The following is a 14,765-nucleotide window of genomic DNA, read 5'->3' as shown; positions in this document are numbered from 1 at the left end:
CTGCGGTTACGCCCCACACCACTGACCTACACAACCAGCCGCAAACTCTGGTTCATTGCTGTTTCAGATGTGGTAGGTCATGCTAGAGGCTCATTATAATATTAAGTGCAAAGTAAAGCTGTACTCCAAAAATCACAGCTTCCGGTTTGGACAGGACAGAGATGCTAAATATAAATTTGAGAGTCAGCAAAAAAACTGGATTGAGTTCAAATGTATGCGTATACCAGAAAGAACAGTGAATTACATTATGATAAATTCAGTGTAAGATGCTCTGCACGCAAAATAGCAAGGGAAAAGTCATATTCTGGCAGGTTCATTTGCCAAATATTTTAATATAAATTGTAGTGTTGTTTAGATAAATAATGATGGTCATGTTATAATTTCGGAAATGTTATATGTAGCCGATAAATATATTTATTGTTTATTTTTAAAATGTAGTGGGTCCAAAAGTCTAAATGAAATACAAGTAGAATGTTTCAAATAAAATGAACATGAATTTCTCGAAGTTTGTTCAAGACCTTATGATTGTGCTATTCAGTGTAATCTCGGAATCAAAATGGAAGCAAGAAAACAAAACTTAACTTTTTGTGCAAAGGAATTCACATGGTCAAATTTGATTAGTGACCTACAGCATAATCTTCTTAATTTTATGTCATACATTTAATAATACATGCACACATAATAATACACAATACAAATGGGGCATACCCAAACACTAAGCTTTTCATTGTCTTAACCACATATTATTTGGTCAGGAAATTAGCAAAATTTAAGCAAATGCACTACTTATAAAGCCTTTGCTATTTCAGAAGAAGACCAGACAGACAGAATGAATTTGTTGGCAGAATACGGAAAGATTTGTGTGGAGAGATGAATCACAATGAAACATGAGTTGCATGGTGATTGTCCGGAGTGGTGTCTTCAAAAATCTGGTGAGAAGCTGCTGCCTCTCTACCACAGTGAAGTATGGAGAAAGAGGAGTGGAGAACCTTTTTAGCTGCTCATATTGGTGAGCTACTTTAGTAGTCATTTAATGCTTTGGAGAACAGGAGAATATTGCAGAATGGCTTGCAGCCCACAAATTAAAAGTTATCTAAATAGAAATTATCAGATGTTATTTGTTAACAATACATTGCTCTTGCTCAAATTGCAAGATGACCAAGAAGTGGCTTGAGAACAAGTCCATAGGCTCATGTTTTTGGCCTAGTCAGAGTCCAGATTCGAACCCTTTAGTGAATATTTGGTGGACATTAAGAGTGGAACAACACCAACTCTTTTTCCTGCAAAATCTGTCTGGAAGTTTACCCACACATCTTTTAAAGAAAACAAAAGGGAATACTATTCTGTGCTAAGTTACTTTATCTACAACACTAAGGTTTTTTTGTGCTAATTTTGTGATTTAAATTTGTGATCTGTACACTATTAAAGCATGCAGATAATCTGTTGTTCAAATCAAAGTGGGGAAGAAATGTGACGTGACTTTAAATACTGAATGATTTATAGTGTCACACATGGTTTTTCTGGGATTTCCATGCACAATAAATTATAGAGAATAGTGCACACAAAAAACAACAAGTAAGTGATATTATTTGTGGTGGTGTGTGGGTGGGGTGCTTTGTTTTATTAATGAGAGAGGTGAGAGAAGAATGACCAGGCTGGTGCAATCTGACAGAAGGGCAGCAGTGTGTAAAATAGCCACATGTTACAACAGTGCTGTGCTAAAGAACATCTCTGAACACATGTCAAATGCATAAGTAAAATACATTAGACAGCATCAGAAAAGTAATTATTTATAGGTTCCTAAACCCAGGTACCATTCCAGGTTATGGGGGGTGGGGTGGGGGGGCACCTGCTGAAAACTTGCAAGACTATGATGTTCCCTTATCTGATACAAATGCCATCATGTTATGGTCAGGAATGTTTCTAAAACTTTATGTCTCTCAAGGTTTATGCATACTTAACTGTATAACAGTTTGTAAATATCATTCCTTTGAATCCATGTTTAACGGGTGGGTTGACTGAAATACGGGAGGCGTGGTTTGCAAATACATTCGATTCTGTTCAAGAAGTTTGCTTTGGATTTAAAGAGATGTTGCAGTCTGTCCCACACAGGGGAACAGAGTCTCCTCTGCGCATTGATGATCATTAAATTGCATTTATGAGCATGCTCTCAGGTGCTCTGGAATCTATGGGTGAGCATTCGCTAAACTTTACTGACACAAGAGCAGTCCTCAGAAGCCTGCTGAAACTTACAGCAAGTCTGCAGAAAAGCTGAGTGAACGTTCATTCGCTGGATACAGTAGCTCAGGTAATCAGCATTCAAATATCGTATCACGAAAACAATTCTGATGATTGCTTTATTGTCTGACAGTGTCGGTCAATCAAAAACTATAAATAGCTACAGCGTATCATTCATTTTATGCAAAGCAGCAGCAAAATAATTTACTATTAGATATTTTGTTTTGTGTTTGTCATCGTTTAGCCTACATCTTAACGCGCGTTTATGCATGTCGATATTTTAGTTATTTAGTGAGGTGTAGCATGTCTAACAGACATCTATGTCTTTGCATTTTAAGTAATGAACTTTTAGTTATTTAATCTTTTCTAAGGCGTCTAGTTTATTCCTTTCTGTTTGACGCTATTTAATATTGGTGCCATTCGTGAACAAACCGTTTTTTAATCCGTCGGGTTTTTTTTAAATCTGTTTATTGACTCAGATGAATCGGTTCAAAGAACCGACCTGAACCATTAGTTCACGCGGACTGACTCGGTAGTCGAATTAACAAGTCGCCGAAAAGTAAGTTACTAAAAAGCCAAACGAGCCAAACGAGATATCATGAAGTGAAATAGGTTTGAGTTAAACTTCATACTTTTATTAGCTGAATCGTGGCTGCAACAACCGGAACGTGGATACATATTAACTTAAAAATAAAACAACTGAAAGAATCATTATAAAAACAGCAATATTATAGGCTACAATATAGGATGTCAGGGACCATGACAACGTTACATGGTGTAAAATAAATTATGAATTGATTTAGTCTTTAAAAACAAGTTTATTAATTAGACTTTCCTTTAATTGTTTTTTAAATATAAGAACACTACATAAAACAATAATCGATTAAATGATGTTGTAGCATCCTCATCATGTTAAATATGTAAACAAAACCTTGGATGAATTTTCAATTTTCACAAGCCCTTCCCCATCTCTTTCTTTTTCTTGTAGGATTAATTTCTAAGCTTTTTTACCTGAAAGCGCTTCCTCTTCTCAACAGTTACTTGAAGACCCTCAGACGTCATCATCACGTCATCATTAGAACTCATCCACCATGGGTCACTTAACCTCTGCACTGCTGAGGGGGCTTTCTCTCCTGCTGGTGACTCAGAGTGTGTTTGCTATGGTGCTGTTTAATGCTACAGATCTTGGGATTCTCTTGGATAAGTACCTAGATGATGATGGAGACTGGATGGTGGAGAGACAGCGAGGCAAGAGGGCCATCACTGCCAGTGACATGCAGGCCATCCTTGACCTTCACAACAAACTTCGGGGGCAGGTCTACCCATCGGCTTCAAATATGGAATACATGGTAAAACAATGAATTATAAAATATGGCGAATAACACGTATTAGGATGAATTATCGACTCAATTTTTTCTTTGGTTTAGTGTTAATTGTACACAATACAACTTTGTGATACATTTTGCATTAATCTTCATGGTTTTGGTATTTCACAGAAAACTAATTTCGAATTCACAGGTTCTTTATGAACTAGTTTACAAAGCTGATTTTCTGTAGCCCTTTCAACATATCACAAAATATTTGAGAATTTATAATCTTGTTATGTAGAGCAACATGGAATTTCCTTTTTTATTATATGTGACGAGCAAGCTGTAGATTTTAATAAGCAGTTATAACTTGTTTTTATGATTTAGATGCACAGTATAGTCTGTAAAATATTGTGATTAGTGTCTCCATATATTTTTCTGTCAGCCTTTCTGAGAAAAATCTTGAAAACTGCATAACCATGTAAAGCCTAAAATATTAAGTAATATTTTGAAATGTATAGTTTTTTTTAACCTTTAGACAAAATAGTTTAGAAAAGATTTAAAAAGTTTGCATATGTTTTTAATGCTTTGTATCATGTTTGATACATCAGGCTTTTAGTGAAGTTTTATTAACTAATTTCGGGAGGAGCACATTCAGATAATTAAACCAATTAAATAACGGAGCCGTCAGCTAATCAAACCTAATTAACAAGGGGAGCATGTCAGATAACATAACCTATTTAAACAAGTGGAGCACGTCAGATAATTAAACCTAATTAAACGCAAGTGGAGCATGGTAAGCTAATCAATCTAATCAACAATAAGAGGTGTACATATACAACAGATTTACCTTCTCTCGTTGACTATTTTTATTTTAGCATCCCTCCACCACCCCATCTCCTCACTTTAATTTAATAATTGGCGGGGGGGTACTCTGGGTTTGGAGAAAAAATTCCGAGCCTGGAGCCCTCCCCTGGACAGCACGCCAAATACGCATTACCTTTACTCTATTTAATTTGATGTAAGTGTGAACTCGTGAATTGCCTATATGATATAGTGAGAATATGGAGCTTACACTTGAGTAAAAACATGCAATTTGGTGCAGATGTTATATTTTTGCCCAATATATTTGGTGTAAGAAGTACCTGCAAACCATACTTAAGTAAAAGTTTTGATCATGTTGATAATTTAGTGGCTTAAGAAAGCATGTTGAATATGATACAGAAAGCTTTAGGGTTAAGAAAGATAACTTGTATAGCATTGTGACTGAAGAACAGTTTTTGGCTTCCATCTGCTTTATGTTTACACAGGTTAAAGGGTCACACAAAAATTTACCATCTAAAGCAGTACTCTGTTGAACAAAAGTTTCTGGTTCTCATTGACTTCCATTTTTTTTCTTTTTGTACTATCAATGTGGACCCAAACATTTTTGAGGACCAATAGGGACCAATAACTTATACAGATAAAAAACCTTTTTGGGGGCGAGTACATTTTAATTTGTGGGTAAACTATCTTTTTAAGTAGCAGTACAGGGTACAGTGGTCTTTGTTTGCAAAGAGAAATGTGGAACTCCAGGACGGTTATGTGGAGGGGAAAAAAACAAAAAGGTATGAGATTATTACAGACAATTGGTATCATTGCAGAATAGAAATAAGGTAACAAAATAACATTGATAAATTGTTACAGTGTCACAGAACTTATTGCTTTGTCTAAAGTTTGATAGTAGTGGCATGATTACTTTTTAATGTCTTTGCCGAAGTACTGAAGACCACACACTTGCAGACACTCACCATCAACCTTACTTTAGTCTGCATTTATACTACTAGGCAGTTGAATGCTTGAATTTGGTTGGTTGATGACGAATATTCTATGGTGTGCAATTATTTTCAGGGGAAACATACGGCTAATGTAGTTCCAGGGAGGTCTTGGATGCATTACAGTATCACTTCGCCAAATTATTTCATTTATTTCAAACATCTTTACAGCCTACAACAGCAAAATAACCAAAAGCCACAGCAACACTGACCAAGCAAATAAATATAATGAACAATATGATAAAAACAACAATTTCTCCAATTCCTCTTTGCAGAACCTCTCAAGCCCCATCAGGTTGGATGGGAAGCATTGGTGCACAGACATTTTTTTAGATCTCTCCAGAGATGTTCAATCGGGTTTAAGTCTGGACTCTGACTGGGCCACTCAAAGGCATTCACAGAGTTGTCCCATAGCCACTACTTTGTTTAACCTGGCTGTGTGCTTAGGATTGTTGTCCTGTTGGAAGATGAATCTTCGCCTCATTCTACGGTCCAGAGCGCTGTAGAGCAAGTTTTTACCAAGGATGTCTCTGTACATTGCTGCATTCATCTTTTCCTCAATCTTGACTAGTCTCTCAGTTCCTGCCACTAAAAAAGCATCCCCACAGCATGATGCTGCCACCCCTATGCTTTACTGTAGGGATGGTATTGGCCAGGTGTTGAGAAATGCCTGGTTTCCTTCAGACATGACATTTGCCATTCAGGCCAAAGAGTTCAATCTTTGTTTCATCAGACCAGATAATTTAGTTTCAGGTGTCCTTCGGGTGCCTTTTCAGGTGTCTTTTGGCAAATTCAGGTGGGCTGTCATGTGCCTTTTACTGAAGAATGGAATTCCATCTGGCCACTCTCCAAAGATACAGGCCTGATTGGTAAAATGCTGCAGAGATGGTTGTTCTTCTGGAAGGTTCTCCTCTCTCCACAGACAAACATTTGAGCGCTGTCAAAGTGATCATCGGGTTCTTATCACCTCCCTGACTAAGGCCCTTCTCCCCGGATCGCTCAGTTTGGCCGGGCAGCCAGCTCTAGGAAGAGTCCTGAACGTTCCAATCTTTTTCCATTTGTGGATGATGGCAGGCACAGTGCTCATTTGGTCCTTGAATGCTGCAGAAATGTTTCTGTACCCTTCCCCAGATCTGTGCCTCGATACAATCCTGTCTCAGAGGTCTACATACAATTCATTGGACTTCATGGCTTTGTTAACTGTGGAACCTTATAACCAATGTGTGCCTTTCCAAATCACACCCAATCAACTGAATTTACCACAGGTGGACACCAATCAATTTGTAGAAACATCTCAAGGATGATTATTGGAAACAGGATGTGCTTGAACTAATTGTTGAGTGTTATGGCAAAGGCTGTGAATACTTATGTATGTGATTTTTTTTTTTTTTTTTTTTTTTTTTTAAATACATTTTCAAAGATTTCAAACAAACTTCTTTCAAGTTGTCATTATGGGGTATTGTTTGTAGAATTTTGAGGAAAAGAATGAATTTAATCAATTTTGGAATAAGGCTGTAACATATATATATATATATATATATATATATATATATATATATATATATATATATATATATATATATATATATATATATATATATATATATATATATTTAAAGTGATTAAGGTTAAGATTAATCATTAAGATTTGTTTAATGTTTATGAAAATTATCATACTCACAAAGGTGAGGTGTTTGATTGCTTCTAACCTGATCTCTGTTTGGTACCATAGTGAATGAACTGGGCTTAGTGTGCTAAGCTAAATGCTATCAGATCGTCACCACGCGTCAGAGAGATTAAGTGCACACACTGAGACGAGAGAGGTATGCATCAACTCATCTTAGTCAAGGGAATAACATCATTTAATATGAAAAAGCGGTGAAGTATCCCTTTAAGCTTTTCTTAGATTAGAGCAAAGAATGGAAGATGTGTTTGGAGTTTTGCCGACCGAATATGGCGAAAGTTAAATCTATTTACTAGCTCCGCTTCACTTTCTTCATTGCTCTGGTTGGTTGAAGCGCTATCCTATTTCGTTTATCCCACCTCCCAGATTGAATGATGAGTTCCCAGACCCAACATCTTGGTGTGAGTCTGGCTTATCAGGCTACACCAAGGCTGCATTCATTTGATACAAAAAAAATACAGTAATAATGTGAAATATTATTACAAATTAAATGTACTCAGTTTTAAAAAAATGTGATTTATTCCATCATAACTAAGTGTTACCTGATCCTTCAGAAATCATTCTAATATGCTGATTTGCTGCTTTAAAGCTGCTGTCCGTAACTTTTTTTGTGTTCAAGATCTACAAAAATTATATAATGAGAATGTACAACATTAATTCATTTTCCAAACTGTCTGTGGCGAGTTATACGAGCAAGAGACGTGGGAGGAGACCGGGGGGTGATTGTGAATGAGTTTCACCAGCGGCCTGGTCCTCTCTCGTCCCTCACTGGTGTTGCTCTCCTTATATGCCTCCGAGCTCCGTCATGAGAGGACTCGAGACCCGGTGTGGCATACAGGTGACGCTCATTTGCAATCACGCCCTGGTCTTGCTCGCTCCTCCCATGCCTCTCGCTCGTCTACCTAGCCATTCGTCTTTTTGTCTTACCTTGAATCATTATGGTACACATAGGGTGAATTCAGGGTGATTGGGACACTTATTGCCATTGAGATGACTTAGGCCCCGTCCACACGGAGACGCGTTTAGCTGAATACGTATAAATTTTGTACCGTATCAGCATTTCGTCCACACGGATCCGGCGTTTTAGAAGCATGAATCCGATATTTTTCGAAACCGGGTCCCAAGGTGGGTAAATCTGAAAACGATCATGTTCCGTCTTCGTGTGTACAGCGAATCCGTATATTTTCTGAAACGGTGATGTCATCACACTACGTCCAGCACGGTGAAAGAGTTGAGGGATACAACTACGGGTACTGGGCATGCGCACATCAATATCGCGTCATTTAATGACCGTATCTGCATTATTGTAAGGGTATGTTTTGGGTTGGGGTAGGTGTAGGCATTAATAAAACACATCTGTTATGTAGCAAATGTATTTATTGTTATTTTAGCCACATTTAGCCACAACTCTGATCCCAATCAACCTGATGTGAATTCACCCTATAATAATTTCAGAACGGTCTGGTAGGAACCGTTGCGGAGGTTCACAGTCCCTGCATGACTCGCCATAGACATAAACAGAGAGAAGTAACCAAGAGAACGAAGAGAACCAACTTTTTGGTAACATTTTTTCATTTCAAGTCTTTACTGTATTTTTTTTATAAATTCAATGTGCCTTTGCTTAATAAAAGTTTTTTTTCTTTTCAAAGTTTGTTTATCTTACTCACCCAAACTTTTAAGAACAAACTTTTTAATGGCAGTGTATCATGATTTCCACAACAATAAAATGTTAATCATGATCAAATATGTTGACAATATTAAGACATTTTTTTTTAGAAAGGGTCATGTGACACTCAAGACTGGAGTAATGGCTGCTGAAAATTCAGATTTGCTATTGCAGGTATAAATTACTTTTTAAATTATATTCAGCTATAAAAGTTATTTCAAATTGTTATAATATTTGAAAACATTGCTGTTTTTACCGTTTTTTTATCAAATAAATGCAGCCTTGGTGAGATTAATAAAAGTACTTTTAAAAACATATATTTTTTTAATGATTCCATACCTTTGACCGGTAGTGTAGTGTAGAAGAACCAAACTAAAATTTGGATAGATTTTGAAGCTGGGTTTCCTTGCATGCTAAACAAAACAGTACCATGAGACTAACCCAGCTTAGACCTTTCCTTCAGAATAAATGATTGAATAAATAAATAGGTGAATGCAGCATGACCATCTTGAACAGCAAGACTCCATTTATATTGCAGCTTTTCAGAAAGATGGGCAGCGGTTTGAGAGATTGTTAACTGGATGTCAGGAGTGGAGTTTGGGCTGCTCAGCAGAGTGAGAGTAATAGGAAAGGTGTGATGGATGTGGAGACATGGAATGTGATGATGCGCTGCTCCAGCCCTCCACAGCCTCTTACAAAACAACAATTCTGAATTCTAGGCAAAACAGCAAAATTCCAAACTGCAGCACGGAAATCCAGTAATTAACAAACCCTCATTTCAACAGGAACCCACTCATATTCCCACACACATACGCTGTACAGCGGCTACATTGACTCTACGGTTGTCATTTAATGCATTCAGTATGGCTCTTTTGCCACTCAAAAGAAAAAAAATGCACTCCTGAGGGACGTTGGAAATGTTTAATTTTCTTGGAATGTGACTAGATGACAAAAACAAAAAAAAATGTGCAGCTGATGAGGTGTCAAATGAAGTAAACAATGGTGTGTGAAAGAGTGTGAGTGTCTGCACTGACGGGATGTGTTTTCCTTTACTGGTCCTGTCTAAGTGCGGTCGGATTCTTTGGGGCCTCCCCTACAGAGAACGCTGTGTAAACAGAATCAATTTACCCTCCTTTTTTTCCATTTACAGATTTTTCAGGATAGACCATTCACTGCAAGAAATACAGCACTAACTGGCATTCAGTTTTGGACTGCTGATTTTGTTGGTACACCACAACACTTTGGATCATTAAAATATACACACGCTAAATTAATTAGAGTACTGAAATTAATCTCTCCATTGATGTCAGTTGGTTAATATAGATCAGTGTTTCTCAAACTTTTTCAGCCCAAGGACCACTATATCTTCCAATTTTTTTCTGAGGACCACCTACAGAATCCCACTCTAACACGTCCCCCAAAAACCAACAAAATAGGAAGGATAAGCTAAATTTAAGTTTAATATGAAACTGTTTCAAGACAAAAACTAATTATTCAAACACAAATGAAATGATATGATCAGAAATTATTATATACATTTTTATTTAATTTGAAAAAGTAAATGTGAAATGAGTTGCAGCTTAATATGAACAACAAACTGCACATGTGGGAAAAAAAACACTGCCATTAAACATACTGTAACAGCCTAGGTCCCACTTAATGCCATTCCAAAGAGCCATTAGTTTAAGTGCTGGGTATAGGAAGTCTATGGTTGTAACTATGGTAACAATAAAATGCTGAAAAGAATGTTCCCCTTAATGTTCAATATCACTGAAATTACTGGGATTTTACACATGAAACAAAAACTAGTACATTACAAAACTAATAGATCTCTGGATTTTAGATCCATTTTTACGTTATTAAAACAGAATGGCAAGAACTGTTTCGCAAGTACATTAAAAATCTACTTAAACAAGTGACGATTTTATAAACACTTGCCTAGTTTAGGTCATCTTTTCGCGGCCCACTAGGGGTCGATGGCGGACCACACTTTAAGAATTACTGATATAGATAGACACCTTTCTTTCTGCTTAAAGGAATATTTTGTTCAAAACAAGTTCAGTTGACAGTACTTGTGGCATGATCTTGATTACCACAAAATTTATTTTGACTTGTCCTTCCTTTTCTTTGAATTCTGGGATCCAGTGAGGTTACACTTTATTTGGTAACACTTTATTTTACAGTGTCAGTTGCATATGTTACATGCACTTATCATAGTAATAACTATACATTATGCATAATTACATGCAACTAACTCCAAACCAAACCCTCAATCTAATCCTAACCCTATGTTAAGTACATATATAATTACAGTGTAACAGTGTGTATGGTTACAGTGTACTGAGTTACAGTGTACTGTGTACCACGGGGGTTCCTCAGGGCTCAGTGCTTGGACCTCTCCTCTTCTCCATTTACACCACATCATTGGGACCCATCATTCAGGCACATGGTCTCTCATATCATTGCTATGCTGCTGACACACAGCTCTACCTCTCATTTCAACCAGATGATCCCACAGTAGCTGCACGAATCTCAAGCTGTCTGGCGGACATCTCGGCATGGATGAAAAAACATCACCTGCAGCTCAATCTAGCAAAGACTGAGCTGCTTGTTTTCCCTGCTAACCCCACCATACAACATGATTTTACCATCCAGCTAGGTTCATCTTTGATTACTCCTTCAGGGTCGGTCAGAAATCTTGGAGTAATCTTTGATGACCAGCTGTCCTTCAAAGACCACATCTCGAAGACGGCTCGGTCATGCAGGTTTGCATTGCACAACATCAGGAAAATCAGACTGTTCCTTACGGAGCATGCAACACAGCTTCTTGTCCAAGCCCTGGTCATTTCTAGACTTGACTATTGCAATGCGCTTTTGGCTGGACTTCCATCTTGTGCAATCAAACCGCTGCAAATGATCCAGAACGCTGCAGCACGTCTTGTATTCAATGAGCCCAAAAGGGCTCATGTCACACCTCTATTCATCTCTCTGCATTGTCTACCACTCGCTGCCCGGATTAAATTCAAATCCCTGACTCTTGCTCATGGATCTTCCACAAGCGCAGCACCCACATACTTCGACTCACTCCTACGAGTCTACACACCCACCAGAAGCCTTCGCTCAACTACTGAGCGAAGGCTTGTGGTACCATCACAGAGAGACATGAAATCCCTCTCTAGAACTTTTTCTTTCATTGTTCCTGGTTGGTGGAACAATCTTCCGTCCTCCATACGCACAACAGAATCACTCGCCTCATTCAAAAGACAGGTAAAAACTCATCTCTTCCATGAGCACTTAATCTTACATAAAAAAAAAAAAAACTCTTTCCCCTCTATTTCTCCTTTCTTCTTTCCTTTTCTGGTCTTTGCTACTCTGAGCAGTGTACAAATCTTGGTATTCAGGGCACTTTTTGTGTTTCGTTGCCTCTTCTTGACGGATCGCTTCCTGTTCTCCTGAGTTGTAAGTCGCTTTGGATAAAAGCGTCTGCTAAATGCATAAATGTAAATGTAAATGTGAGTAATATTAAAGGGGTGATGAATTAAGGAATCAACTTTCCCTTGATCTTTTGATATATAAAAGGTCATGGTAATATAAGAATATCCTGTAAGTTTCAGAGCTGAAAACTTAATTGTTAGTCAAAGAAAAGCTTTTATAGACACCAGGCTCAGCAAATAGTCCTGTTCTTCATACTGACGTCAGTGCGTGGCGAAACACCGCCTTAACAGTGCATCTACTGTAATCCAGTAGCCTCGCCCACCGACTCATGGAGGGCTCGTGCAAGCTGGTCAACAACAATAAATATGCAGAGGAAAATTGAGATATTGCGCTATTCCTGGCTGAAAAAGCTTCCTTCTGATCCTAATGTTAGGAATGAGTGGTTGAACTTTATTTTTAATGAAGTTCCAGGTCACATTGGGGAAGACATATTCACTTCAGTTCACTGTGGAATCGTGTGTAAACAATTCTCCTGTCGATGCTGGATTTGGATCTGACAGGAATGGTGCAGCACCCATGTGAGTAATGTTTTATATGTAATAGTACTGCATTGTTAAAGATCATTTTGCCTATGTGTATGTGTCTAACAGAGCATAACTTTAGCACGCTGGACTGAGACACGTATGGGCCAGGGCATGCAAAGCCCGGCAGACCGATGAATCTCTTAGTATTCTGTTCTTTTTCTGCTATTCTCTCTTAGTCTTTCTGGAGTTGACATCCTGAAGGGCGGCGCGTGCGCCAAACGTGCAAGTGTACGCGAGGTTCACGCTTATATCGTCCGATCTTGCGGTGCTATGTGTAATATCAAAAGTATAGTCCTATCAGTCACGGGTCGATGAGAAATAAAACATTGTGTTTGTTTGATAAAGACGTTTATGAGCCCCGTGATCGAGATAATCATTCTGTTTGCCGATTCTCCCTCATTCTCTCCTATCTCATGTCACTGACCTGACAGGGGAGCTTAATCTCATTAAATATGCAAATCCTATCCAACCCTAGCCATGGGCGTTTACTTCCAAGTCTCTAGTGCTACACGTCCATCAGAACCCAGCGTTTAGGAGAGAGCCTCAAAACCAGTGTAGAAAATAGCCTATTACTTTTTTATTAATTAGTTATGATGTTTTTGAATGTAAAAACCACACAAACATCATTAGTTGACCTCAGACAACAGTATAAAAAAATAAAAAAAGCCAGTTCATAACACCTTTAATTAACTAAGTTCTCCCACTTAGAAATCATGGAGGGGTCTGAAATTGTCATCGTAGGTGCATGTCCACTGTGAGAGACATAATCTAAACAAATTATAATCCAGAAATCACAATGTAGGATTTAAAAAAAAAACTATTTATTGGTATGATACAGCTGCAAATAAGTTTTTGAACACCTGATAAATTCAATGTTAATATTTGGTACATTAGCCTTTGTTTGCAATTACAGAGGTCAAATGTTTCCTGTAGTTTTTCTCCAGGTTTGCACACACTGCCGGAGGGATTTTGGCCCACTCCTCCACACAGATCTTCTCTAGATCAGTCAGGTTTCTGGCCTGTCGCTGAGAAACACTGAGTTTGAGCTCTCTCTAAAGATTCTCCATTAGGTTTAGGTCTGGAGACTGACAAGGCCACGCCAGAACCTTGATATGCTTCTTACAGAGCCACTCCTTGGTTATCCTGGCTGTGTGCTTCGGGGCATTGTCATGTTGGAAGACCTAGCCTCGACCCATCTTCTGTGCTCTAACTGAGGAAAGGAGGTTGTTCCCCAAAATCTTGCAATACATGGTCCCGGTCATCCTCTTCTTAATACAGTGCAGTCGCCCTGTCCCATGCGCTTAAAAACACCCCCAAAGCATAATGCTACCACCCACCATGCTTCACAGTAGGGATGGTGTTCTTGGGAGGGTACTCATCATTCTTCTTCATCCAAACATGTTTAGTGGAATTATGACCAAAAAGTTATATTTTGGTCTCATCTGACCACATGACTTTCTCCTATGACTCCTCTGGATCATCCAAATGGTCATTGGCAAACTTAAGACGGGCCTGGACATGTGCTGGTTTAATCAGGGGAAACTTCCGTGTCATGCATGATTTCAAACCATGACGTCTTTAGTGTATTACCAACAGTTACCTTAGAAATGGTTGTCCCAGCTCTTTTCAGGTCATTGACCAGCTCCTCCCACGTAGTTCTGGGCTGATTTCTCACCTTTCTTAGGATCATTGAAACCCACGAGGTGAGATCTTGCATTTAGCCCCAGTCCGAGGGAGATTGACAGTCATGCTTCTTCCATTTTCTAATGATTGCTCCAACAGAGGACCTTTTTTCACCAAGCTGCTTGGCAATTTCCCTGTAGCCCTTTCCAGCCTTGTGGAGGTGTGCAATTTTGTCTCTAGTGTCTTTGGACAGCTCTTTGGTCTTGGCCATGTTAGTAGTTGAATTCTTACTGATTGTATGGGGTGGACAGGTGTCTTTATGCAGCTAACGACCTCAAACAGGTGCATTTAATTTAAGATAAATGGAGTGGAGGTGGACATTTTAAGGCAGACTAACAGGTCTTTGAGGGTCAG

General features: G+C 38.4%; 1 protein-coding gene across 1 annotated transcript in view; it reads left to right on the top strand.

The window, feature by feature from the left end:
• The first annotated feature begins 2,097 nt into the window (after positions 1-2,097).
• crispld1a (cysteine-rich secretory protein LCCL domain containing 1a) overlaps positions 2,098-14,765 on the top strand; it is a 30,560-nt gene continuing 17,892 nt past the window's right edge. Inside the window, exons 1-2 of the mRNA XM_067434795.1 lie at positions 2,098-2,308; positions 3,227-3,587. Of these exons, the coding sequence (XP_067290896.1) occupies positions 3,330-3,587 (258 nt within the window). The 5' untranslated portion in view covers positions 2,098-2,308; positions 3,227-3,329. The remainder of the gene's footprint in view (positions 2,309-3,226; positions 3,588-14,765) is intronic.

Source organism: Pseudorasbora parva, chromosome 24 (assembly GCF_024679245.1).
Source record: "Pseudorasbora parva isolate DD20220531a chromosome 24, ASM2467924v1, whole genome shotgun sequence".
NCBI classification, from domain to species: Eukaryota; Metazoa; Chordata; class Actinopteri; order Cypriniformes; family Gobionidae; genus Pseudorasbora; species Pseudorasbora parva.
Note: the sequence above shows the minus strand (reverse complement) of the source record. Positions and strands in the feature narration are given on the sequence as shown.